The 24,843-nt window shown below is 39.8% G+C and overlaps 5 protein-coding genes across 5 annotated transcripts; 2 read left to right on the forward strand and 3 right to left on the reverse strand.

Annotated features, from left to right (window-relative positions):
- Positions 1-1,860: 1,860 nt before the first annotated feature.
- On the reverse strand, positions 1,861-15,694 carry LOC114528563 (Golgi-specific brefeldin A-resistance guanine nucleotide exchange factor 1-like). The gene is made up of 32 exons (XM_028550228.1): positions 15,410-15,694; positions 14,365-14,431; positions 14,125-14,256; positions 13,802-14,029; positions 13,448-13,508; positions 13,275-13,332; positions 12,865-13,178; positions 12,490-12,625; positions 12,118-12,313; positions 11,949-12,033; positions 11,521-11,656; positions 11,196-11,294; positions 10,834-11,028; positions 10,596-10,749; positions 9,916-10,163; positions 9,340-9,542; positions 8,900-9,023; positions 8,659-8,781; positions 8,402-8,484; positions 8,156-8,219; positions 7,893-8,065; positions 7,180-7,456; positions 6,697-6,761; positions 6,280-6,403; positions 6,070-6,141; positions 5,512-5,627; positions 5,336-5,410; positions 3,940-5,056; positions 3,685-3,786; positions 3,297-3,410; positions 2,792-3,131; positions 1,861-2,706 (listed from the first exon to the last, which is right to left on the reverse strand). Exons 1-32 carry the CDS (start codon positions 15,515-15,517, stop codon positions 2,339-2,341), a joined length of 5,757 nt encoding a protein of 1,918 aa, XP_028406029.1. The 5' UTR covers positions 15,518-15,694; the 3' UTR covers positions 1,861-2,338.
- A 290-nt stretch (positions 15,695-15,984) lies between these two features.
- Positions 15,985-17,731, forward strand: LOC114528564 (inositol polyphosphate multikinase-like). Its single transcript, XM_028550229.1, is given in 5 exon segments — positions 15,985-16,148; positions 16,530-16,634; positions 16,637-16,726; positions 16,842-17,102; positions 17,187-17,731. Coding segments are annotated over 5 exon segments (1,044 nt in total). The 5' UTR covers positions 15,985-16,060; the 3' UTR covers positions 17,687-17,731.
- Positions 17,732-17,826: 95 nt separating this feature from the next.
- LOC114528565 (peptidyl-prolyl cis-trans isomerase) lies at positions 17,827-19,726 on the reverse strand. The gene is made up of 5 exons (XM_028550230.1): positions 19,561-19,726; positions 19,393-19,423; positions 18,773-18,861; positions 18,447-18,543; positions 17,827-18,127 (listed from the first exon to the last, which is right to left on the reverse strand). Exons 1-5 carry the CDS (start codon positions 19,672-19,674, stop codon positions 17,919-17,921), a joined length of 540 nt encoding a protein of 179 aa, XP_028406031.1. The 5' UTR covers positions 19,675-19,726; the 3' UTR covers positions 17,827-17,918.
- Positions 19,727-20,103: 377 nt separating this feature from the next.
- Positions 20,104-21,460, forward strand: LOC114528566 (peptidyl-prolyl cis-trans isomerase-like). The gene is made up of 6 exons (XM_028550231.1): positions 20,104-20,311; positions 20,432-20,462; positions 20,678-20,766; positions 20,878-20,971; positions 21,089-21,213; positions 21,314-21,460. Exons 1-6 carry the CDS (start codon positions 20,243-20,245, stop codon positions 21,407-21,409), a joined length of 504 nt encoding a protein of 167 aa, XP_028406032.1. The 5' UTR covers positions 20,104-20,242; the 3' UTR covers positions 21,410-21,460.
- A 1,277-nt stretch (positions 21,461-22,737) lies between these two features.
- On the reverse strand, positions 22,738-24,843 carry LOC114528382. Its single transcript, XM_028549999.1, has 2 exons — positions 23,807-24,843; positions 22,738-23,396 (listed from the first exon to the last, which is right to left on the reverse strand). Exons 1-2 carry the CDS (start codon positions 24,841-24,843, stop codon positions 22,772-22,774), a joined length of 1,662 nt encoding a protein of 553 aa, XP_028405800.1. The 3' UTR covers positions 22,738-22,771.

The raw sequence follows: 24,843 nt of genomic DNA on the forward strand, positions 1-24,843 counted from the left end.
ACGTGTTGTTAGTTAGGGATCGCGTGGGTCGGAAGGAGGTTGGACTTGGAGGGCCTTCTGATTGGTCCAAGCGATCTCGATGTGCTGATTGGTTGATTTCGCAGGTGTTATCTATCGTTATACGGTACGGACGTGCGTTTAACCATGCGTACGAAACCCCACGGATTTTGTACGTGATGCTAAACATGAAGTAATACCGTTTGACTTTGAACCACAAATATACCACCAGGAAACTTATAAATTACGCAAAAATTAAGCTGTTCGCGGCTTTTGATTACGGCGATAAAGTCACTATACGTCAAATGGCGTGCTGGAACTTGCAATACGTCAGCCATAGTGAAGTACCCTCGTCAGGGTCAGGGTCAAGTAATGTGTCAAACAACCGGTTGTACGAAAACTGGATTGCGCTATCCAAAAGATGGCGACTCTTTCAAGTTTCAACAGTTGCGAGAATGCTGGAAAATCAATTCAATATCAAGCTAAAAAGAGAACCCCAATTTCTGAATACGAAGATTTAATCGCGAAGTTCAATGAGCTCTTCAAAATACGGAACGAAAATGTCGGCAAAAAACAGCGATTAAGGAACTTCTAACTACGTAATTGAACGTTATAAAGGAACAAATTTGTTCCTATTTCTATTTTTGGCTTTGGTATGACGTGTAGATTCCAGTGATGGTTGAACCGAGACTCGATTGATTTCGTTCTTCCTGTACGTGCCAGTGGTACGTGCGTTGCATTATTAAATCATCAAAAATATTAGGTTCACCACTACGTCTACCCAGATCATACATAGAGCATACTTCTCTACAGTGAACTGTTTCTCTATCACAACTCTCAAATCATCATTCAAATCTGCAGGGACCAAATTGTTCAATAAACCACAGTTAATAGAATATACATGGTTTGGAAACTAAATAAAAGCACAATACAACTCATTAACTATGTTGTTGTCCAGGTTTATGCAAAAAATGGTTCCTTTCTCGTCACGTGTTTATTGTGTGCAAAATACAATGGGCATGTGATGACAAAGGAACAATTTTTTGCATAAATCTACCTTAACGTTCTAACGGATCCTAAGGCTCACATCAGTACGATAGCACACCAGCTCTTACACTATATTTTTGCCCGCTGCCGATCGGTAGGGATGGAGACGGTATCCGAGCGAAACGGTCGGGCTAGGGGTGAAACGGTGTTTCTTTTGAGTTTGCTGTTTTCGGCGCAGATAATAACTCAACGAACCATGCTATTTTAACGGTACCTCCTCCATCCCGTGATCAACTGTCACACGTGAGTCACTGAAGTGAAACCGTGGAATAAACGATACGAACATCAAAGTACACACACACACAAAACAAAAAAAAAACCCCTGTAAATGTGGCGATCATTAATGAATTTACCTTTACCCCAAACACCCATTCCACGACCAAAACGGGTGTGAAAAGAACTGTGCTTAATCCTGCAAAACAAACTAACAAAAAAAAACCCCAGCGAGATTAATAAGACGCTTCTCCCGTAGAGTTCACAACATCGCGTGAAGTCGTTAGGGAAAGGGGCGGGATGGGTCACGCAAGCAACTAACAACTCGATCAGGCAAACTGGGCTCATATTTGTACTCACCGGAGGGGGCAAGTAGCCGACCGGACAAGCGTCCTAGGACCCGCGACACTACGATACGAAGACCCGTATAACATTAACTTCCTTTATTATTTAATAATAAATACATTTAACGTAGTTAATGAATGGTATTGTAGTTTTATGTCGTCTCTATTAACTGTGCATAAACCCACCATCCATCGTACAAAATAGACTGTCTAACACGTCGTTTTTTCGACTTAAAAAGAGTCTAACAAATTTGTGGTTAAAATAACGGTTTATTTCTCAGAAGTAAAATAGGTATTTTCAAATTCACAAATTCTACCTAACCTTACTGCTGGGCTGGTTTAAAATCGACGCAGCCAAATTGTAAAGCTCTTGTTGGTAGGCGAGAGTTTTCAATGGAGTTTCGTCAACTTCCTTATTCCAGGTCAAATCACTCAAATGGGGAAACAGTTTAACATAAGATGAAAGAATGCTACCGGGATTTGGGTTAAAACGCACCATAAGTATCGTATCAGTTCCTGAAAATAGTGCATACATTAATGTTAAATTAGTTTAAGAGTACAATTTCTATGAATTTATATGAGAATTTTGTAAAATTAGCGTGATCTCGAAGCGATAGGTAAACTTGACAAAATTTCTTAAATTTTTTATATATTTTTAGAATTTAGTTCGACGACTTAAACGCAAGCCGTGAAACCTTGTTGGAATTTAAATAACATTGAATTTGTTGAATTTTTCACTAAACATCCCGAATATCCGACGTCTTCTCGAGAGTTGCCGAGCTGTCATCTTCGGTGGAATTCGTCAGAGGTTCCGTGAGAGGAATGCTGCTCTCATTCGTGGATACGCCGATTACGGTCTCCTGTGACAACGGCAGCCTTGAGAGAGGACTGGGTGCGAGAATGATGGGCATAGATGCCGGTGGGGTTTGCGCCACATCGGATAAAGAGCCCTTCTGTGTAGGGGAGGAACTCCGACTGCCAGCCAAGGAGGGCAGTGGGGGTTGCAGGACGACACAAACTTGGGAGGGTGATCCAATACCCTCGTGATTTGCAAGCAGAGGAGAGCTTGCTCGGGGCGTGGGGGGAGATTTAGGGGTGGGCACAGCTATATAAAAGAATAATTCAAAAATATAAACCAAACCCAGACTAAATTTTTCACAAAAAACAACACTCCAGGTATTATTTACTACCTTCAGTCTCCTGCGTCTCATCAGCAGTAACTGTGATAGTTGCTACAGTTTCCTCTGGACTCTCAACAGTTACTGGATTCTTAACCTCCTCTTCCCCACTCGCCTTGTCTTCCCTAGTAGCCGGTGGGGGCGAGGGAGAGGATGGCCGCGCCCTGTTTAAGAACAAATCTGTTTTTAGATTGGGCAAGAAGCAATCGATTCGTTCCCACGTCACTTGCCACAGCGCGGTATAATGTCGGTCAGCGGTCGAGGCGTTTGGCTCGGCATCGTCGTCGTGGAAAATACCAGCGGTTGACATCACCAGAAGCATGTTCTTGAGCGACTCAGGAATAGCTTCGGACTAGTGAAGGCAAATATTTAAAAGCCAAAAAACATTGAGTAAAGTGCATCTCCTGTGAACATGCAGCTCTCCGACGTGACATAACTAGACTGAATTTACATTGACTGATGTAATACATATATCTCATCAATCTGTCTTATTTGTAACACTATCAAAAGATCTCACCAAAAGATCGCTCTCATCAGAATGCATATACTTGTCCATAAAATCCAAGATGGTCAGCCACAGAGCAGTAAACGTTGACAGTGATAAAAGCACGTTCAGATGTTGAAGGAAAACCTAAAATTAAACAACGTTTGTTAATAGAGTTTGAGTGTCAGCTCTTTCAGTTCTAAAATGTTCTTCCTGGAGGTCCAGTAAGGATCATCTCTTAATGATTCCGTGTTACTAAAGGAGAAAACCTAAACTAAACTAACTTTATTTATAATGGATAGCTCTATCAGTTCTAAACTGTTCTTCTTAGAAGTCCAGTAAGGATCATCTCTTATTGATCCAGTGTAACTACAGGAGGAAACCTGAACTAAATGATTTGTGCTGGGTAACTGAATACTACCTTGCTTAGCAACGTTGCAGCCCGCATTCTCGTTTCTTCCAAACCAACCGTATCGTTCTGGTTGCTCACACACAGGAGCTTCGATAACATTGGAAATAGCACCTATACACAGATCACAATTAGAAAGAACTAAAGATGGACATCCTGGACATAGATATATGGACAAGAATAAAATAATTTAGTCTAATCAAGCTAACTGTGGTGAATCATGTCAATTTTCTCAGTCCACAATTTTAAATGTCAATTCACTGTTACCTTATTGAAACAAGCCTCCCACTCCAGCGCTCCGAGGGAGTGCAGATCTCGTACCAGTAACGCTCTTTGCAGATACGTCAGTGCAGACATGCGCACTTCCTTCCTGATATCGCAGCAGAGCTGCGCGATACCTTGGAGCAGCGGACACCAGCATTTGGTCCAGAGCAAACAAGCCTCCAATAAGTTCTCGTCCTCACCGTCCTCTTTCGTCTCGGGGAAATACGACGAGGCATTCGTGTGTAACGTATAAATGAGTTCAATCAATTGCAAAGACATGGCGTCGTAGGTTTGGTTTATAGTTTCACAGATTTCCACCTCATCTTCGCTGACGCCCGAATTTAAGGATTTCCCGCCTTTTCGGGTTCTCAGGCTAGGGCTCGGCTTTTTGAGTTTACTCGAAGTTCGCTTCGCCGGCTTCGACGAGCTTCCTCGGCGTTGATCGACGACTTTCGTCGGGTGCTCGGGAAGTCTCTTACCCTGGCCACCGTCGACAAGAGCCTCGCCGAAAACGCGCACCGCGTGCACGCAACGCAAAAAGTTCTCCGCGGAAACGTGTTTCGCGTCACGCAGTATGAACGAGAGAGACTGGCACGACTTCACGAAAGACCTGCTATCGTGTTTGCCCAACGTCTCATTTATAGTTAAATTATATTGATTCTTCGAGGACACTTCCACCCCATCTTTCCCTATGAGTAGCCATGAATCCCCATTCGTCCCATTAGTAAGACTATCGCTGCTCGTAGACAGCGTTTTGGTTTCGTCATTATCCGATGACGTCACCGGCTCAGCCAAGTCCTCTTCAACACCGTCCTTGTTGAGGGTCACGAACGAAGAAGACGGACCAGGGGCGACAGTTGGGGGGCACACTCCGGCCCCCACGCATTCCAGGAGGGTGAAAATGGTCGTCCAATCGCATGCGGTTCGGATGCTCGCCGCGTTCGTCCGGAGTAGCTCGTGAAGGCCGTACGAGATGTGACGCCCGCATGCTTGGAGTATGGTCAGCGGCATCATGAGCAGGACGCGCAAAGCGCCAAGGACCTGGCCCGAGATTTCTTCCTTGCGGAGAAGACGAACGGCCAAACGGAGAAGACCAACGACGGTGCGCTCGAGTAGGAAGCTATAAAAAGTAGACAAAAACAAAATTAAAATCAAAACTACAGTACAGGGGATGGTTGTATAAAACATAAAACTCTTTAACTACATTTTGCATAGTTAAATCCTAGTTAACTCATAAATACACGACCCTGATTAGCCAATTCTGGCTTTAACTACAGTTAAACGTTAACTAGTCTTTTATACAACCGGCCTTTGCCGGGTAATTTAGGAAAGTTAGTCGAGGTCGGGGCTAGGGTTGGTTCTACTTTTCCTACAGTGAATTATACTAACCACATCTTACCTGCATTTAGTGCTGTTGATTATAATGCTTGACAGATGATCTCGAACGTTTGCCCAAAGCAGAGAAACCCGGTCGCTGAAAGAACGTGGTGGGAATATTCCTTTTTATAATGTAACATCTGTAGTAGAACCAAAGGCAACTAAAGAGTAAAAAAAGGACAACTAAAGGGTGCTTACCGATTCTGTAAAGTTAAACTGATGAGTTGTTCGAGAAAGAACACCGCCGAGTCTTCGTCGTAAACACTGGTCAAGTGGTCTTGTTTGTCAGGGCCTTGTGAGGCGAATATTAGAGCCTAGAGGAAGTGAATAATGATGCATCGTTATTTGTGAAAGTGATGATCCGTTGGAAGAACAGTTTAGAACTGATAGAGTTATCCAGTGTCAATGAAGTTAGTTTAGTTTAGGTTTCCTTCTGTAGTAACACTGGATCAATAAGAGATGATCCTTACTGGACTTCTAGGAAGAACAGTTTAGAACTGATAGAGGTATCCAGTATAAATAAAGTTAGTTTAGTTTAGGTTTCCTCCTGTAGTAACACTGGATCAATAAGAGATGATCCTTACTGGATCTCTAGGAAGAACAGTTTAGAACTGATAGAGCTATCCAGTATAAATAAAGTTAGTTTAGTTTAGGTTTCCTCCTGTAGTAACACTGGATGAATAAGAGATGATCTTTACTGGACCTCTAGGAAGAACAGAACTGATAGAGCTATCTAGTATAAATAAAGTTAGTTACCTTAACAAGCTCGTGAAGCGAATCAGAACGTAAGAACTTGCTCTCGATGATCAACAGTTCCGGGCGACAATCCTGCAACACAGAGGAATAAGATAAGAGACATGTATGACCACAAAATGACTGAGTCTACCTTTTACATAGCCTTAAAACTTCGTAGAGATGTGCATGGGTGAAGAACCCTTTAAATTCAAAAAATATTTTTTCACCAACCTTGATACAAGTGTACGCCTTTTCTTCGGCTTCTTTATCTTCGCCCCCCTGATTTCGGCCGTTTGACGGTTCAGAATTCATTTGGAAATATTGGTAGAACGACGAGAAAATTGACGAATCGGGTCTGTGAAACCATCACAAACATATAGAAGTCAAACGTGAAACATTCCCGTCGGGTAAACGTACTCAGAAATGTCTAAAGTCGGTGTTACACTATGCAACTTTCCTTGCAATGCAATTCTACTCCTGAGGTATCTAAAGTTGTCAAATACGTACATTGCTTACGACCCGCTAACGTTTTCATAGCATTTCGAACACTCTTTACAAATTAACATTCCTCAAAATATAATTGCATTGCAAGTTGCAAGGAAGTTGCATGGTGTACCAGCGCCTTGAATAACTAGTCTACATTTTTACCTCGCTACGGGAAGCTCCTCGCGAATTAGACAAATCTTCCCGCTTTGATCAACAAAATCTTCAACCTTGCAGGGGATAAATGTAAATGTTGGGGATACATATCGGAACACGAGGGACACAAATCGTTGGTGTTCAGAACAAAGGTAGAACAACCTGAATTTTGTACTAATTGTGAATAAAACTGTATCCTGAAGTGTACAGAATTCTACTAAGTGTTCAATTCTACGATTGTGGGTGGATCTTTTTCTAATTTCAACATGAGTTTTCGAACTTTTTCCAAGAATTTTGAGGATAAATTTTACGATATAGGAGGAATATATTTCATTACTCGATTTTACAAAACGAAACTCAAGGACTGTCTGTGCAGTGTGAACACCCTATCAGAGAATTTGTTACACTATATTCAAAATAAACATAAAGAATTCCCTATAAAACAAACTAGCTCTAAGCGAAACTTTCGAAAACTTTCCAGAGGATATTTACCTCGACCATAGATGTAGGTAACATCTTCGCCCGATACAGTTGCAGCATGCAGTCGAGGATATTCTGCCATCCCTCACGCAATATATCACCATGGCGATACGCGAGCGCGAACATCGTTCGTGCTGCAAGCTGAGCCTTCAGGTTCACGCCAAACGACAGCGGTAGGTTCTCGCCAGTCTCCGGGGCGTTGAGAAGCGTCGTGAATTTGCACAGCGATATGACCAGATTATCGAAAACATCGCTAAGCCCGTAGTGGGCAGAGATGAGAGCACATTTTCTAAAGGACAACGGGATAAAGGAAATCACGAAATACTCTGAATATCTTTACAAGATGTAAACTCTCATGCCTTGCACGGTTGAATCGACTTCGCGTCCATTTTTGATGATCGAGCATTCAAGTCAAATGTCGTTTTTGCATCCATACGAAAGCTCGATAATCCTATTGAAATGATTGTTCATTTTAATTTGTCTCTACTGAAGTTACACCGAAGAATCTTTTTGCATCGCTTTTTCTGTATAGGAAGAATTTCCTGGTCTGCATTTGAACATTATTTAACGATGCAAAACATGACTGTTGACACTCACTCTTGACTCTTTAAACCCAACAAAGTTTAGTTCACACTTTCACCCCGCCCCCCCCTCTAATGGACACCACCTAGGGGCGTGGGGTCCCCCATCCCTGGGTTAACTAACACGTATACAGGAAAACCAACCTGAAGCCACTGATTGCTTTCTGTACGACGGTTTTCTCCAGGCAGTTATCATAGACGGAGGAGAGAGCGGCGACGGTTGGACCCCAGATCATAACAAAGAGATCTTGATCGAACGTGCTGCCAGACACGAGCAGGTATTTCCCCTCGGGCTTTGTGCTACGTCGCAATAAAACCTAAACGCATCGGTGAAGAGAGATGGTCGAGAATCAGTCAGATGCTAAAAAGATACGAATCAAGAAAGAGCCTTGTCCCTATTTACTTACCTTCCAGTCGTAATTCTCCTTAATGCGCCCTGTGCGCTCCGATGGCATCACTATCTCTTCATTTCTAAAATCGACGAAAAACGAAACTCAATTTCCCAATCAAAGGGCATTGAGAAAAAGGCATTCGTCAGGGATTCGAGAATTGAAATATTTTATACAGTTTTTAAATATCTCGTTGTTTTTTCCCCATTTATAGTACAATTAAGCGTGACAATCAAGTGAACATGCTATTCTCCATTTTAATACCTGATAGCTTGATAGATTTCGTCCAACAATTCAGCGGGATAGTCACTCTGGCCATTGCAACGACGAAGATTTCGCTTGAAATCCTACACATCGTTCGAAAAGAATAAACGTTTTGTATTTTCGAAGCACGGCCTTGCAGAGGATTTCAGTGTAAGACAACAATATTAGGAGCTTTTGACAATGACCGCCGAAAGAGTCCTAATTAATCTCGTCCTATCATTCACTGCTTAAGGCTTAGTTGTTTTGAAATGAAATACCTCGGCAGTCATAGGTTTCTGCTGCTTCATATTCGCGTTGTGTTGGTCGACGTTCAGCATGATGATAGCATAAGCCAGTGTGAAAGCTGCATCGGCATTTGCAAATACTTCCGAATGAGACGCCTGTTGATAGACAAACATATATTACGACCTGAACTAGACCATCTCAGATGTTCTTTTCGTCATCGTAAAGTGATTTGCCTTTATCTAGGTTCAGCTGCGGTCTAGCATTACAACTTACAAAATATCCTTCGCTGAATTCTTCCAAGATATGTTGAATGACCGGTGCCTCTCCTGGAAGTCGAAACGTTTCCAGAAATGTTCGCAAAGCTTCGTCGATTCTCATGTCGTTGAAGTGGAAGGAGCTGAAATGAACAAGTAGCATTTTTACTTACCAAACCAAAATATCCTATGAAACCATATTCCATCATCCCACTCAATCCATACCATACCATACCATACCATACCATACCATACCATACCATAGCATAGCATACCATAGCATACCACACCACACCATACCATACCATACCACGCCATACCACACCATACGATACGATACGATACGATACCATACCATACCATACCATACCATACCATACCACACCATACCATACCACACCACACCATGCTGCAGCAACATTTACACCACCACGTTAAACTGTAACACCATACACTCACTTTACAAACGCTTGTAGAACTTTACTATTCTTCCTGTCCCCAATATAATCTCCTATCGTTTTCTTATCCAGCCTTATGTTCTCTCGAAGATGATTGGCGAGTTCCTCTGGGTGTATTGGTTTATTGAGGAAGCCATGTTCCTGAAGAAACTCCAGCCCTTTCTTTGCTTTTGTATTAAATTGTTCAGAACCTGCCTGTAACAACTGTAAGAAATAAAGAAGCTCTATAAGATCAAAACTGTTTATCCTGGAGGTCCCGTTCCCAGAGCTCCAAGGATCATCTCTTATTGATCCAGTGTTACTACAGGAGGAAACCTAAACTAAACTAACTTTATTTATACTGGATAGCTCTATCAGTTCTAAACTGTTCTTCCTAGAGGTCCAGTAAGGATCATCTCTTATTGATCCAGTGTTACTACAGGAGGAAACCTAAACTAAACTAACTTTATTTATACTGGATAACTCTATCAGTTCTAAACTGTTCTTCCTAGAGGTCCAGTAAAGATCGTGTCTTATTGATCCAGTGTTACTACAGGAGAAAACCTAAACTAAACTATACACATATCTATCCACATACCTTCTTCTTCTGTTTAAGCTGTGCCAAATCATCGGGTGTTGGAACGGAGGAAGCAAACATTATCGCCAGCGCAGAGGAATGGGTGAGACCGTCATCCTGATCAAATGTTGCATCACTGATCGGCGGGTGAGAATCATTGCTGCAACCAACCTTCATTTTCCTCGCCATCAGAAACCCGGAGGAGGGTGGCGGGGTTGGAGAGAAGGGTGGAGTGTCACCATTTTCATCCGTACCCGAGTCATCATCACCTGCAGGGGTAGGGGTCATGCTTTAGTTCCCAGATGGATTATGACCAATTACCAACCATCGTTATCAACCACTAGTAACCACCACCATTAACCACCACCATTATCAACAACTATCATTAACCACCACCATTATCAACCACTATCATTAACCACCACCATTATCAACCACTATCATTAACCACCACCATTATCAACCACTATCATTAACCACCACTATTATCCACCACTATCATTAACCACCACCATTATCAACCACTATCATTAACCACCACTATTATCCACCACTATCACTAACCACCACCATCATCAACATTTATCACTATAATCAGCTACCATTAACTATGTACTATAATCAACCATTATCATCAGCCATTATCCTCACAAGATCCCAAGTATCCGTAAACAATTCATCCCAGAGTAACTCAATCATACCTGTTTTATTACTCAGCTTCACTTTAACCGGTTTGGGGGAACTGGGTACAGGTATGGTAGGATGACAATGTGCCTCAATAACATGTACAACTTGAAGTAATGCGTCCAGAGCTGGAACATTTGCAGTTGTCAAACTCCCCGCAGGAAATGCATTCTGAAACGAAGAATGGTATCTCTTACTCAAATTTACAACAAGCAAATGTTATTCATGAAGTTTATACAATCATAAACCGCTCACCTTTGAAAGAGCTTTGCACAATTCTTCAAATATATTAACACAATATAGATCACAATCGTAGTTCACGTATAGTTCCGACACCAAATTTTGAATGTGGAAAAACTGGTTTATATTGTCCAGGATTAATTCACGTTTTTCAAAGAGCAGAACTTGATGATCCAACGACAAAATTTCCAAGAGTCGCTTGAAATACGACTAAATAGAACGAAAAGAATTTTAAATTAAAATTTTTCCCGCCCTGCCAAGTTTCCCGCCTGGACAAATTTTCCCGCTTTGTCAAATTTCCCGCCAGGCAGGTTTTCCCGCCTTGCCAAGTTTTCCCGCCTTTCGAAATGATAGAACTGCGGAGAAATTTAACATACCTCAAGCTGTAGTTTCAAATGTCCTCGAAGCGCTTCGAACAACAAGAAACAGACCCGCAAAGCCATTGCAAATAACGAGTGAACGTCACATTGAAGTAACTAGGAAATGAAACAAGATATTGATCGAAAAAATACGTTTATAGGCGAGAAAAAAAGGTTATATTGATATCCGTTATCTTCTGTTCAAAATTTTAATAAAAACTAAATGTTTTGGTTCAGTATTATTCAAATTTGACCTCGACAACTGCTAAGGGAAAATGGACCAATCAGATGCGTTATATCAAAGAGATTAGCCAATCACGAAACGCAACGGTACCGTTCTTACCAAGAAGAGGTTCTTGCACATTTCATCGCTGACAAGATTCATGAGTGATGGAAACGCTCCGATATGAGCTGCTCCTGACTCGAGCGCCACAGTAAGTAATGACAATCCAATATGAATCATAGGCTCCAAATTATGTCTACCAGGGAAAGAAAACAAATGAAAAAACGGAATACGGGGAGTGAGGTTTTCATTTGGGCCCATTCAGTATTTGAATCAAACTTTCCCGCCTAAGCCGAATGTTTCCGATTGACGGAATTCCCCGACTATAGCAGACGTTTTCCCGCCAAGCTAAGTTTTCCCGCTTTGTCGAGCTTTCCCGCCTCACCAAGATTTTCCGCCTTTCCAAAACTTTCATGTCTGACCGAGATTTCCCTTTATATTTTCGTGCTATTCTTATTTCTAAAACATAGACTATTAAGGAACTATACCTGTCGTGAGGATTGATCAGAGAGATGAGAAATCTCAGCAGTTCTCGTACACAAGGCAAACCGTATGGAACCAAAGGACCCTGACCTGAAATAAGACGTTTTAGGACATCATTTGGCTTTTCTACAATGTCTGTAGATCAACTAAAGCCGGAGATATTCAATTACAAACCTTCCTTATGTGCTTCAGTTGGCGTGAACCTCACTCCCTTGGTACTGATATATTCCTCGTGCGCAGTCAAGGATTCAGAAGTAGTCACATCATCATGGTTGGTTTCCGCAGATTCTTCTTGGTCGATTGTCTCGCTTGATGTACCATGTTCCAACACACTGTCTTCATCCGTCACAGTGCTGCTAGTTCGATCCTCCTGAAGTCCAAAACAATAGACAAATATAATCAGGCGAAATCATTTCTACTTTCGTTAGTTTTAAACCCAACTTTGTCTCATGATGGATGATTTTATTCATCACTACTGGATCGGACATTTTGGACTTTTAGCGATCATCCTACTTCGACCAATGAAATCCTTCCGGGTTTTCGTACCTTATCAATGACGTCATCCTCAGTCCCAGGCTCCCCTTCAAGAGGATCTGTCATCAAGTGCGACGCAACGGAATCGCAAGTCTGACTCGAGAGATCCTTGGGTGTCTCCGTTGCGCCTGAAGGATCGTTCTCGGCGCTAGAGATGAAATATTTCGAGGTGAATGCTTTGAAGGGAACACGTTAAACAATGAACTATACCCCTCCCTATCATCCCTATATATCCTTTCCCTATCATCCCTGTATACCCCTTGCCTATCATCCCTCTATACTCCTCCCTATCATCCCTCTATATCCCTTCCCTATCATCCCTCTATACCCCTTCCCTATCATCTCTTTCTACCCCTTCCCTATCATCCCTCTATATCCCTTCTTCACCTCTGTGAGGTTCCACCAGGATCAGTGAGATCAAGAGCCAATCCCTCACGAGGCAATTTCCCCTCTGGGTCCTCAGGTGGTGGAGGGTGACACTCTCCCCCCTCCACTTTTGCAATGTCATCTTCAGGTTGAGTTGCTGGAACTCTGTCACCTGGAGGAGAAGCTGACAAGGTAGTCTCGGTGGTAGGTGGGGGACTGGCTTCAGCGGTAGGTGGGTTTGGAGGGTCGACCGGGGCCGCGGCGGCAAAGCTTGCACGTTTGGGTCTTGGTGATTTTTTGCTCCGCTTCGATATGCCACCAGAGCGTTTAAAAACCTAGATGAAATTAGATCATAGATCATTACTGTATTACACAGACATAGAAAGACTTGTATGAGACTTGCCATAAAATTGCTTTAAAAATATACATACCCGTCTTATATTAGGAAGAACATTGCCAGATTTAGCTTCTTCTTTCAACTGAGGAAGTCTAAATAAAGATTCACAGATGTCATAAACAGATAATCTAGAAAGTATACGAGGTATAGAAACTGCTGCAACAACACTTAAGTAATCAAGGAATATTTCAGGAAACTGTAAATTACCTTGAGGACAGGAGCTGAACCATGTCCATTAAAGTCTGTTCAGCTGTTCTACGCAACAATTCTACAAGAGGAGCAATGCAGTTGGTTAGATATCCGTAAAAGTAATTGACAATACCAATTGCTTTGGCAAATTGCAATCCCGAAAACCGTACAATCTATTTTCCAGTGTCAGAGGAAATCACTGCCTGTAGGATATTTTATTAAAGCAGATTCAGGAATGTACCATCTACCACTGAATTGCAGTTCAAAACAAATTCAAAAGGAAGCCCGCATTGAAATTTTATCGTAAAATGTGAGGGGAAAGTGCTCCTTTAATAATAATATAAGCCAATACAATGATGTACCAACACTTACCACTCAATCGCAGTTCAAAACAGATTCGAAAACAAGACTGCATTATCTCACAGACTGATTCGTTCGTCAGATGGGCGCCCACAGGTGTCAACAGCAGGGTGCGTAAAACCTGAAGTATTTTCATGAGGACCACTTCATCGCTGCTTGGGTCAGTACCAACAAACCTTGCATGAGTCACAGCGTCGGCAAGACTCTCAATGCCAGATGGGGTACTTGTGGAGGCTGGATCTGAGAATGGAGTAGAGTTGAACTTACTGTCATAGTGTCATTTAAGAAATGCTTCCATATGTAATGTACTCAGAAGTTTTCTAAACAAACTTTACCAATAAGTCCATAGCATAGGAACTTGTTAACAGCGGAGAGTGCATAGCCAGTGATCGGTCCAGTTGTGTCCTCGGATCTTATGACATCAAGAAATGGCCCCAAAATGGCGATGACATCAACCTCTTGGAGATCTAGACAAGAGCAGGTTTTGTTCTTAAGAAAGTCAGGCTGAATGGACAGAAAGATAGTTCAGATCTGTTTGACATAAATGCCATTAAAAGGGCAATTAAATTGTTTACCTGAGATACTACTAAGGACATCTTTGAGCTGTGAGAAGCTGTGAAGTAATGGGTCTTGCTCTTCATCCTGTTTTAAACAATACACCTCTATTATTTTGCTTGTTTCAATTTCCCAGTGAAAACTCAATTTTCACTGAGGGAATTTACGTTCAACAAATGTTCTAGCTCTTGTTAAATTGAGACAATTTATAGATCAGTCGAGAGCTAGCCTTTGCTTAGAAGCACAAATGCTCTCAATTTTCAGGACTAGACCTCTTGACTAGATAACAGTCAAAACACTTAATAACAACAAGAGACTTGGAGTGTATGACACCTTACTATTAAAATGACTAACAGAACTTTACATTCGTAATAATGTATAAATTTATTTTAACAATTGTAATGAACATAAGAAAATGAGATGAAAAAAAAAGTCAAAACAATTTCATGCACAAATTTTAGCAAGTTATTTTAGCGGGCAATTCACCAAATTCTAAAGGCCATTAAATGTAATAAATGTCCTTGCAGACAATGATTTATGCACCAGTGTAAGAGATAGTGTTTTAAATGCATTGAATCATAACAGTAGAGCTTAGTACTATAAGCATGGATGGACCATTGATCAATACTTGGAATACTTAGAATTATCTCGAAAGACATTCCTAGATCAGTGCCCTCTGTGCCATTAGCCCTATGACCTTTTCTGCGATTTTTTTTGGAAAAGTTTTCAAATACAACAGCTGCTCAAATGATTGAACGCTGTCACTTATTAGATCATATTCAATAATCTACTTTAAAAAACGTGAAATCTTCCTATCACATGCAAGAAAAATCGCTTCAAAAAGTATAAATAAATATAGAGGAATAACTTAACGGTAAAACATTTATGCTACAATATTAGTAACATTAATTTAAAGAGATGCAAATATAATTAAAGCTCTCTCGATGTTGCTGTTTACAAAATACCAAATTTAGTGTTTAGAATTTCACCGATTTTCCCAAAGACGACAGAGACCTAAACTAGATACCCGAATTAAACACGTAAAAAAAAACTTTAGAGGAATACCTGATGGCTATGGGAAGCCCAGCGAGCGTTTCTTCGCATAGCCGACACGACCAAAGACATTTCACCTTGGACGATGTTGACGCCATTTCGAGGCTGTTCCTGGCTCATATTTCGCGATCGGCGCCTCTCACAGCTTCAAGCTTACTTGCAGTTTATAGACCTTTCCCGATCCTAGCCCTTTTCCTGCCATAACCTTAAAAATTTCATATTTTCTTGCGCGAATTGTGCTTGCAAGAGACAGGATTTATTAAGAAATTTTCGCCAACACTTCGCTGCTTACGTAAGGTTCCCGAGTGAGCATGCGCCAAATTGCGTGGCAATTTTGCGTGGCACGCGCGATTATTTCGTGGAAATGTTTGTTTGTTTGTCTGTGCAGTCTGTTTATTTTCTAAAATCTATTTCTTAGCTTGTTTTTGTGTACAAAAAACCCCAACAGCACTGTTAATCCGGCTGGAGATACTTTCTTGACTACGGCCACGTTTATTTCCTAGACTTTGATTGGAGCCGTCGTCTTTCTTATCCGGATATTTATGACAAAAGACAGAAATATCCGGCATTTTTTGGCGATAGTCGGCTGGAAAATAATTAGCCAAGTCTATGAAAGAAATAAGAGAATTTTGAAGATGTTTTAAAAGGTTTTTAAGAGAAAAAATGCTTTTAAATGGCAAAGAAATCCCCGAAGGTTATAGTGCCTATGGACATCAGGTTGCTGGCCATCGTTTTGAGACTGGACATCAAGGTATTAAAGTCTTTTAAGTTGATATTAATAAAGTATATTTAACCCTATTGTTTTGAAACAGCAGCACGTCCGATTAAATTATCCGATAGGATATCTTTTCACTTTTTCATTTGTATAAACATTGTAGAATAACTAGATTTTCACATTTTCATTTCTAAATTAATGTTGATTAATAATTAATAACATTGAATATAATTATTTTCTATCACAATCAATATTATTGATCATAATATTGATTATAATGATAACAGTTACCTATCATCAATTAAGCATATCAATTATTGTCAATATTACTTCTAATTATTGATCAGTTTCATCAGTAATCACCATTTATGATCACTATCAATATATTTGATTGCATAAGTATTAATATAATTCCAGGCATGCTGCTCGATTCTGATGGGAAATTACTCAAACCAATCCAGGCACCTCCGAGAGGCAAGCAAGAGGTGGTTTTCTATCAGACTGTCTTTGAACATAAACACCAGATCCAACATTAACAAAACTTCAACAATTTCTTCCAAGATATTATGGCATTAAACATCTAGTTCCCCAAGACATGCCATTGGAAGGCCGAGATATCCTTTAAAACTTAAAATCTTTTTTCCATTTTATCCCACTGACTTTAAAAGCCATAAAGACAAAGAAAATACAACAAAAATATAATAATATAATGTCCGTAACATTTCCAACCAGATAAATATATTGTTTTGGAGAACCTAACAAGACATTTTAACAAGCCCTGTATACTTGATGTCAAAATTGGTAAATGTATTACAGACCATTTGGCAACGCAGGCTAAACGAGAGCGGGCCATATGCAAATATCCTGAACAAGAGATGTTTGGTTTCCGAATTCTTGGCATGAAAATTTTCAATAAAATTTGCAAGCATTACAAGATCTATGACAAGTCATTTGGAAAGAATTTGAAGACACACACTGATGTGTTATCAGGTAGTTTTTTTCACTGAAACATATGAATTATATGAATATAAATATAAAATATGACAAACTTTGCAAGCTAACATTATCTTGTAGGTCTTAAAGAATTCCTTCAGGCAGATGAATATGGAACAGCTCATCTTGAGGAAATCCTAGAGCATCTAAAAACTATTAAATTTTGGGCCTTTGAGCAAAGAATACTTCGATTATATTCAAGCTCAGTTCTAATTATTTATGAAGGTGATGAAGGGTGCATCGGTGAAAGCATTGAAGATTCTCCTGACAACTCCTTGAAAGACAATAAAATGCTAAATTCATACAGTTCAAAGAACCAAAGTCTGAAAAACGACATTGGTGAAGAAACACATGATTTGATGCAGAATTGGCCATTGAAAGTGAATGGTTCAGACGAAAGTCGAGACATGCAGAGTTCTTGTAATAAGACTGGCATTAAGCTTAAAAAACCAAACGTCAGCATACATTTGGTAGACTTTGCTCACACTTACATAGGGAAACACAAAGACCCAGATGAAAATTACATTTATGGCTTGTGTAACCTTATTAACTATTTCGAAGAAGTTATTAGAACTAGGTAGTGTTTAATCATTATCTCATTGAAATGTTTAGATAGTTTCATTAAATTTGTGCCTACAAGTATACGAAAGTTTCAACATCGTTTTTAATACTTGACATTGAATGGGATCCCATCACCCAGAATTCCATAGTCAGAGACAAATTCTTTCAAACAATGAGTTTTATTAACATAATAAGCAAAGACTTACAGACTAATGCACATATATAATAAAAGAGGTAGAAATTTCCTAATGTCTACAATTGTCCACAATCATCAATCACAATTTTCTTTGATGTTTTTCCCGAATCGCTGCCGTACGATTCAATTTTCTTGACCACGTCCATACCTTCGACTATAGACCCAAAGACAACATGTTTTCCATCCAGCCAAGTTGTCTTTGCTGTGCAAATAAAGAACTGCGAGCCATTTGTACCTGGTCCAGCATTAGCCATCGACAGAATACCTATAAAATTGGTTTTAAGGGGAATCACACATTGAAACAAACAAACAAAAATAATGATTTATATGCTCTACCATTTTTTGGGTGGCCAAAATTCAGGGGGGTGCATAACTCTCTGAAAATATTCATATGCAGGATGCGGGAATATTTCATAAAATATTCATTTCGGGAATAGTTTTACCCTGGAAGAGTTTACTTTTACTACAAAATATTGACACAATCTTTTTTTGACATATTTTCCCTGTTCCACCGACATTCACTTCCAAGGACCCATTTCTTAGAAACTTAACCAAGTTCAAAGTAATGCAATAATATTAAATACCTGGTCCAGTGTGCTTCAATGTGAAGTTTTCATCCGCAAATTTCTCACCATAGATAGACTTGCCCCCAGTTCCATTGCCACGAGTGAAATCACCACCCTGTGGAATATTTTTAATTGTTAAAATAAATAATTGAAATACAAATTTGGATGACTGTTACTTGACATTGTGGCTGATTGAAACAGAACTTTGTATCAGTAAGAACCTTATAATAAATAAAATCTGTTGTAATAGCTAGGAGTAGAAAGAAATAAGCATTGACCTCAACAAAAGCAAGTCACTTCTTAGAATATTTTGGCATTACTGATATAAAAAATTTCTACAATACCTGACACATAAAACTTGGAATAACACGATGGAAGCTAGAACCCTTGTACCCAAATCCTTTTTCGCCAGTGCACAGAGCACGGAAGTTTTCTATTGGGGAAAAGAAGGTTACTTATATTTTAGACATTTTCCAATAAGGGCTGTTTATATGATCCTGTTTAGCTTAAGACTAAAGGAAGCATAAACTGATTTTGAGGTATTGAAATGAGCAGAATACAACATGGTTTTGGCAGGCATGTTGCCATCCTCACAACAGTATCTGTTTTTCTGGTCTTTGGACTCATTTTAATACCTCAAAATCATCTAATTCTTCATTCAATCTTGAGTAACCCGACTCATTAGGAATAATCTTGCAAGGACTTTTTAGTAATATCCTTGAAACCCTTCAAAACTGTTCATTGGTAAACCATTTTGAAGATCTGAGGTTTATGATATTCTTAAAAGTTCTGCTTGTCAAAAAGAGATCTAAATATTTTCAAACCAAGCCTAGATTTGATTCATGCACTCCCCCCCCCCTCCCCCCGTTAGCAGGACGATCATTGACAATTCCATAAAAGTACAATTTTAAGTACATATTGACTTAGAATTGTACAGAATCGAGATTAAATAGCTTTAAAATACCTGCAGTTTTGGGAACCACATCTGCTCTTAACTGTTTAAAAAAGAGAAAGTCAAATAATAAGTTTTTAAAACCAACACGAACCGGAAAGCGAGCGAAACGGCTGGAATAATTTCTTAACCACATGGCCGCCCAAAAAACACTCAAATACTGCACATATTCGTACATACCTCCATCACAATGCGGCCTAACGGGTTCCCGGAAGCACTCATGTCGAAATATACGCGTGGTCGAGACATAATCGTTGAATTTTGCCGTACAAACTGCAGAAACTTTATAAACATCAAAATGAAAGCAAGTGGCAAGAGACAGATTGGGTCAGGTTTCCGCCTTTTAAGCTATTCCCAGAGCACGTGGTCGACCGATCCCTGTGGGATACACCCGGCCGCCCCGGTCTACCCACTGGGGGTAGGAAAGTGATGAGCGATCAAAACAATAATTTATGATAATCAATACATTTTTCAGAGATTTTTACCGAATATTTCCAAGAATTAACATCGCCCGACCGGTGGACCACGTTAGCTTTTTAGAAAAGATATATTTTCGTGTTGTTTGAAAAAACGAGCGTTTCTCCTCGCATCATTACTTGGAAAGTTCTAATTTGCAATGAATTATTAATTAGAGATGGTAATTATCATAAATTAGAGAGAATCTATCCAAATTTGGACAAGCCACGCCTTATTCGAACTTTGTTTTTAGCGGTTTTGTTTACATTTTGAAGTGCCCGGCTTCCTTAAAATCCCACCGTATGGTTTCAGCATTGATGTCTAAAAGCAGAAGAATTTTTTTCTGAGCTTTTGGGGCGCCAGTTTGTAGCACAAGTTGCGTTTATTTTGAGACATTCGAATCGAAATGTCTAAAAAACGGTGCTTTTTAGACGTTAATTGCGATGGCAAACGGTTAGGACGGATCGTCTTTGAGGTAATCCATATTGTACTGTTTTTATTGATATTGTATCGTCATTATCTCGATTGTTTTAATGTAACTCGTCGGCATCGCTGTAAAAATAGTAAAATGATCCAATATCCTTGTACTTTCTAGCTACACGCCGATATTGTCCCGAAAACTGTTGGTAAGTGTTTTGAAGTTCGCGACAAATTTGGCGGGATTTTTCCGGGGGGGGATGGACGGTGAAGTAACGTGATCCGGACGCGCCCCCCTGGCACATTTCTCATGTTGTGACATTTTTAGGGCCAAACTGTGTATGACGAATTAAGAGCTAAGAATCCGAATGCAAATGCAGCTAAAATTTGAATCCAAATGAATAAAAGTGTGTTGTTTTTCTAGAAAATTTCCGAGCTCTTTGCACAGGAGAAAAGGGTTTTGGTTACAAAGGATCAACATTTCACAAAATAATTCCAGGATTTATGATCCAGGTAGCGGCTGAAAGCCTGAATTTAACCTGAGCTGGGTACACTCATTTAACCCATCAACCATGGTATTGTATGGTATTGTAACCAACACACAACTTGTGCGAATTTGTTTAGGGTGGTGATATTGTTGAAAATGAATGTGAAAGCAAATCGATTTATGGTAAAATGTTTCCAGATGAGAATTTTACTTTGAAGCACACTGGCCCAGGTATAATGTCCATTGCTGTTTGAAGGATTCTAACAAGGAAACATTGCTTAATGGTTGTCACCTGGTCCACCCCAATCTTCTGTAAAATTGGTAAAATTTACCTCTTTTTGTACATAGGTATACTCTCCATGGCTAACACAGGTGGGGACACAAACTGCTCACAGTTTTTCATAACCACCATCAAGACACACTGGCTGGATGGTAGACATGTTGTCTTTGGTAAAGTTGTTGAAGGAATGAAGGCAAGTTTCTGTTGCGAAGATGAAGAATCTTGACTTGATGCTTGGTGGTTGCAAAAGTTCTGCTTGCAGAGCTCTTAACTCAACATTTCTCTTCAAATAGGTTGTCAGGAAAATGGAAGAATATGGTTCTCAGTCTGGGAGAGCATCAGCCAAAGTGGAAATTGTTAATTGCGGGGAAATAGAAAAATCTACATAAAACACAGATTCAATACAACTTTTGTAAAGTGATGTGGTCAATCAAGTTATAAGCAATATATTTATGTCTTAATTATTATAAATATAATAACAAATGTATAGTATGTAACTAGAATAATATATAGACATGTAATATAGAATTTTCATTAAGGTATTACTGAAATACTGAAATTAAAACTGGATTTAATAGCCTGAATTAAACCTGGTATTCTTAATTACATTTCTTGCTTTCCAAATATATATTTTTTGTCTTTTTGAACTATTAAATTTATCAAGAGATTAGAGATATTATACAAGTTTTTTCAACCGAAAAATGGTGGTATATCAATTATTATGTCTAATCAATAGTTCCTTCTAAGGGCGCTTTCCTTTAGACAGCTAAAATGGTCAATTTTGAATTGAAATAGAGTATTTCGTTAAGAATATAGCGGTGATTGTGAAACTGCGTTTTCTGTGCTAGTCAGATGTAAATAACGATATACTTGAATGCAGAGTTCTTGGAACACTCTAGAATACCAGTAATTTGTCTGTACCAAAATACAACAGGACCGGTTTGGCCGTTTTTACCGTATAAAGGAAAGCACCCTAAGATTACGAGTTGATGAGTAATGATGACATGCCGAATGATAATGACATTGAGTAAAAATCACACGATTGTAATATTTTCACGTCAGGGCTCACTGCTCAGTTGAAACCGGGGGCGTAGCGTGGCTATCTTAACTAGCTGGGGGGGGGCGACGAACATGAAACACCAGGTTTAATTACTAACCCAACACCTTGCCAAAACTGGGGGCTAACACCCCTCACATTCCAACACCCCCCCACGCGCGCAACGGCCCTGGTTGAAACTTTTTGTCAATGAAATTCTGCGAAAAAAACTCTTTTTACCTTGGTACTAGGAATAACTTGAACCTAGCAACTAAATTCGAATGTTATGCGGCGAAGCGGTTTACGAGCTTTTTCAGTACGAAGCTCCTATATTAACAGGGGTATTTTCGTGACACGTGATTTAATCATTTCATTTACTGAGAAACGTGTTTTCAAATAAATACTTTTCGTGATCCGTAACGGCTACGTTTTGCGTGACGCGTGAAGAGCTTAAATTAAACCCCGATATTCGTGATTTCACTACTTCTTTTACGTGAACAAATCCTCTTTTGTTAGTCTGTCTAGCACGTATTTCTTTTATAGTCTTTAATAGTCTTAATATAGACTAATATACGATCTTCGGTTATATAATTTATATACTGATATTAGATAGGGATATGTAGTTTTATTTCATATGTATCTATAGCTGGTTTTTATTGATTCGTCCTAATCTTTGCTATTTTTTGCCATTTTTTACGTTGTGATTCATGATACGTCACTTTTTCAGGCCGTGAACCGTATCAGACACCCCTCCTGTACGACCATGTATTAAGGTTTTTAGCATATCTAGTTGTTCTATTTCAAAAGTGATCTCAAGGTGCTTGCATTCTTGCCTTAGCGTTTTTTCTATATTAGTTGCCTTGTCTTTGTTCCCCTGACGATACGCAAGTAGGCTTTGACCAAACTTCAAGTAAACCTCGCTTCTTTTTGGAATATCCGGCTGCTGGGCAACACGATCCAAAATGGTCTTCGCAGTGTCTACGTCTGAGCGTTTCGGCGCTTCTTCCAAAATCCCGTGCTGATAATAGCCGAGTTGAAAGAGAGCTTTGCGCAGTTTGGCTTGAGTGGATGCAGAGCTTTTATCAACGGGTGCTTTTTCACAGAAATGAATGCATTTATCCAAATGATACAGAATACGTTCCCGGTCGTCTTCACTGTTTTTCCTTGACGATAAGATGATATTGGCTTTTGCGCAATGGATTTCAGCCATGTCCTCATGACATTCGCCAAGGCTAAGCATCATCTCAGCCTCGTCTGCCTCCCTCATGGCCGATTCGTCGTCCAGACAATCGTGAAAGTAATACGCTTTGAATATCTTTATCCTGGCAAACAATACGACTCTACAAACAAATTTCATATGATTTTAACAATCAATGATTAATGAATCACCTAATATAATCATAACGGGGAGAACAAGCGTAGATAAATCAATATTGACAATAGGTTGTTATATCAACGTGTAGGTTGACAAAACATTATCATGCTAAATGAAAGGAGATTAGAAATACGTCTGAAGATTCAATAGAGTTTATTTAGGAAAGCATATAAAAGGCGCGAAAAAAATCGCCAACTCTATCAGGAATTACTTTGTTTTCAGCACTTATTCTTGGTTTATCGTTGTCTATTGTCGAATTGTCTTGGTAATTATTTTACTCAGCTTTTAACAAAATCGTTTTCTTACTTACGCAGGAAGTTTTAGGGGAAACAGGCCTTCAAATAATATATAGTCAAAATAACAGTCTACACTTACCCGTACTGTTTGCAAAATATGACTTTTGGGATCAAATCGTTGAGGACCTTAAGGGATTCACCTTTTCTTGAGCGGTAACTAAGTGCCGCTGCTGTTTGAATACCTGCGAATGCTTCCATGTCTTCACCATCGTTGAAACCTTTCAGGAAATTACCAAGCTCCTCCCAGCGAAAATTGCTTGCCAAGCAATTTGACTTATCCATTAGACGAATATATTTCGCGCTGTGAAAAATGGATGGTTTGAATCGCTCTGGCGTTAAGTCGTCAGGACCAGATGACAAGTCCCGCTCTATCCTATCAACTCGACGCCTGATTTTTTTAATAATTGTGCCGTTATCGAATGAAGCAAGCGTGCGTTTCGTTTCCCTTTTCTCCGGCGCCGAAGAAATGTTCATTTTGTATTCCAAACTTTCGAGATCTTTTTCCAGTCTGAGCAAAGATTTGTTGTCGTCTTGAAGTAACTTCTTGTACTTGATGAGATCGACTGTTACGAATTCAGTCTCTAACCGTAATGTTTTCAATTTTTCAACCAAAGGATCGGAACGAGAGAGTAAGTCCTCCACAGCGTCTTCTAGCCTGAAAAAGATTCTCTTGTAATCGCTCGGAGGGACGGACGCCTTAGCAACATGGGAAAGAACCTTGTTTCTGATGTCCTTTATTTCATATATTGCGCTTTTTATTCTTCTCCAGTGAGGGTCCCTATTATTCCGTATGCCGCTCAAAGCACCCGAGTAAAGCAAAGCAAAAACTAGCGTTGTAACATCCCAATCTTCTGTGTCACCTCGTTGCAATTTATCTTTTATTGATTGATAATCGCTGGCGAAATTCGGGTCAAGCAAACGCGAACACGGTTGTTCCATGGCTAGCAACTGTGTTCCACTCCTGTAATCATCTTGCCAAACTGACTTGTGACGGTGAACATTGTTCCATTCCTTTCTAAATAATTTCCTTAGTGCGGTTGTAGCATGGTTGATGACACCTTTGGCCAATCTAAAGTATCCCAACTCTTCTTCAGAGTACACGTTTGTCGTCGACAT

This window comes from Dendronephthya gigantea, unplaced genomic scaffold (assembly GCF_004324835.1).
Source record: "Dendronephthya gigantea isolate DGI-Jeju-01 unplaced genomic scaffold, DenGig_1.0 000050F, whole genome shotgun sequence".
NCBI classification, from domain to species: domain Eukaryota; kingdom Metazoa; phylum Cnidaria; class Anthozoa; order Malacalcyonacea; family Nephtheidae; genus Dendronephthya; species Dendronephthya gigantea.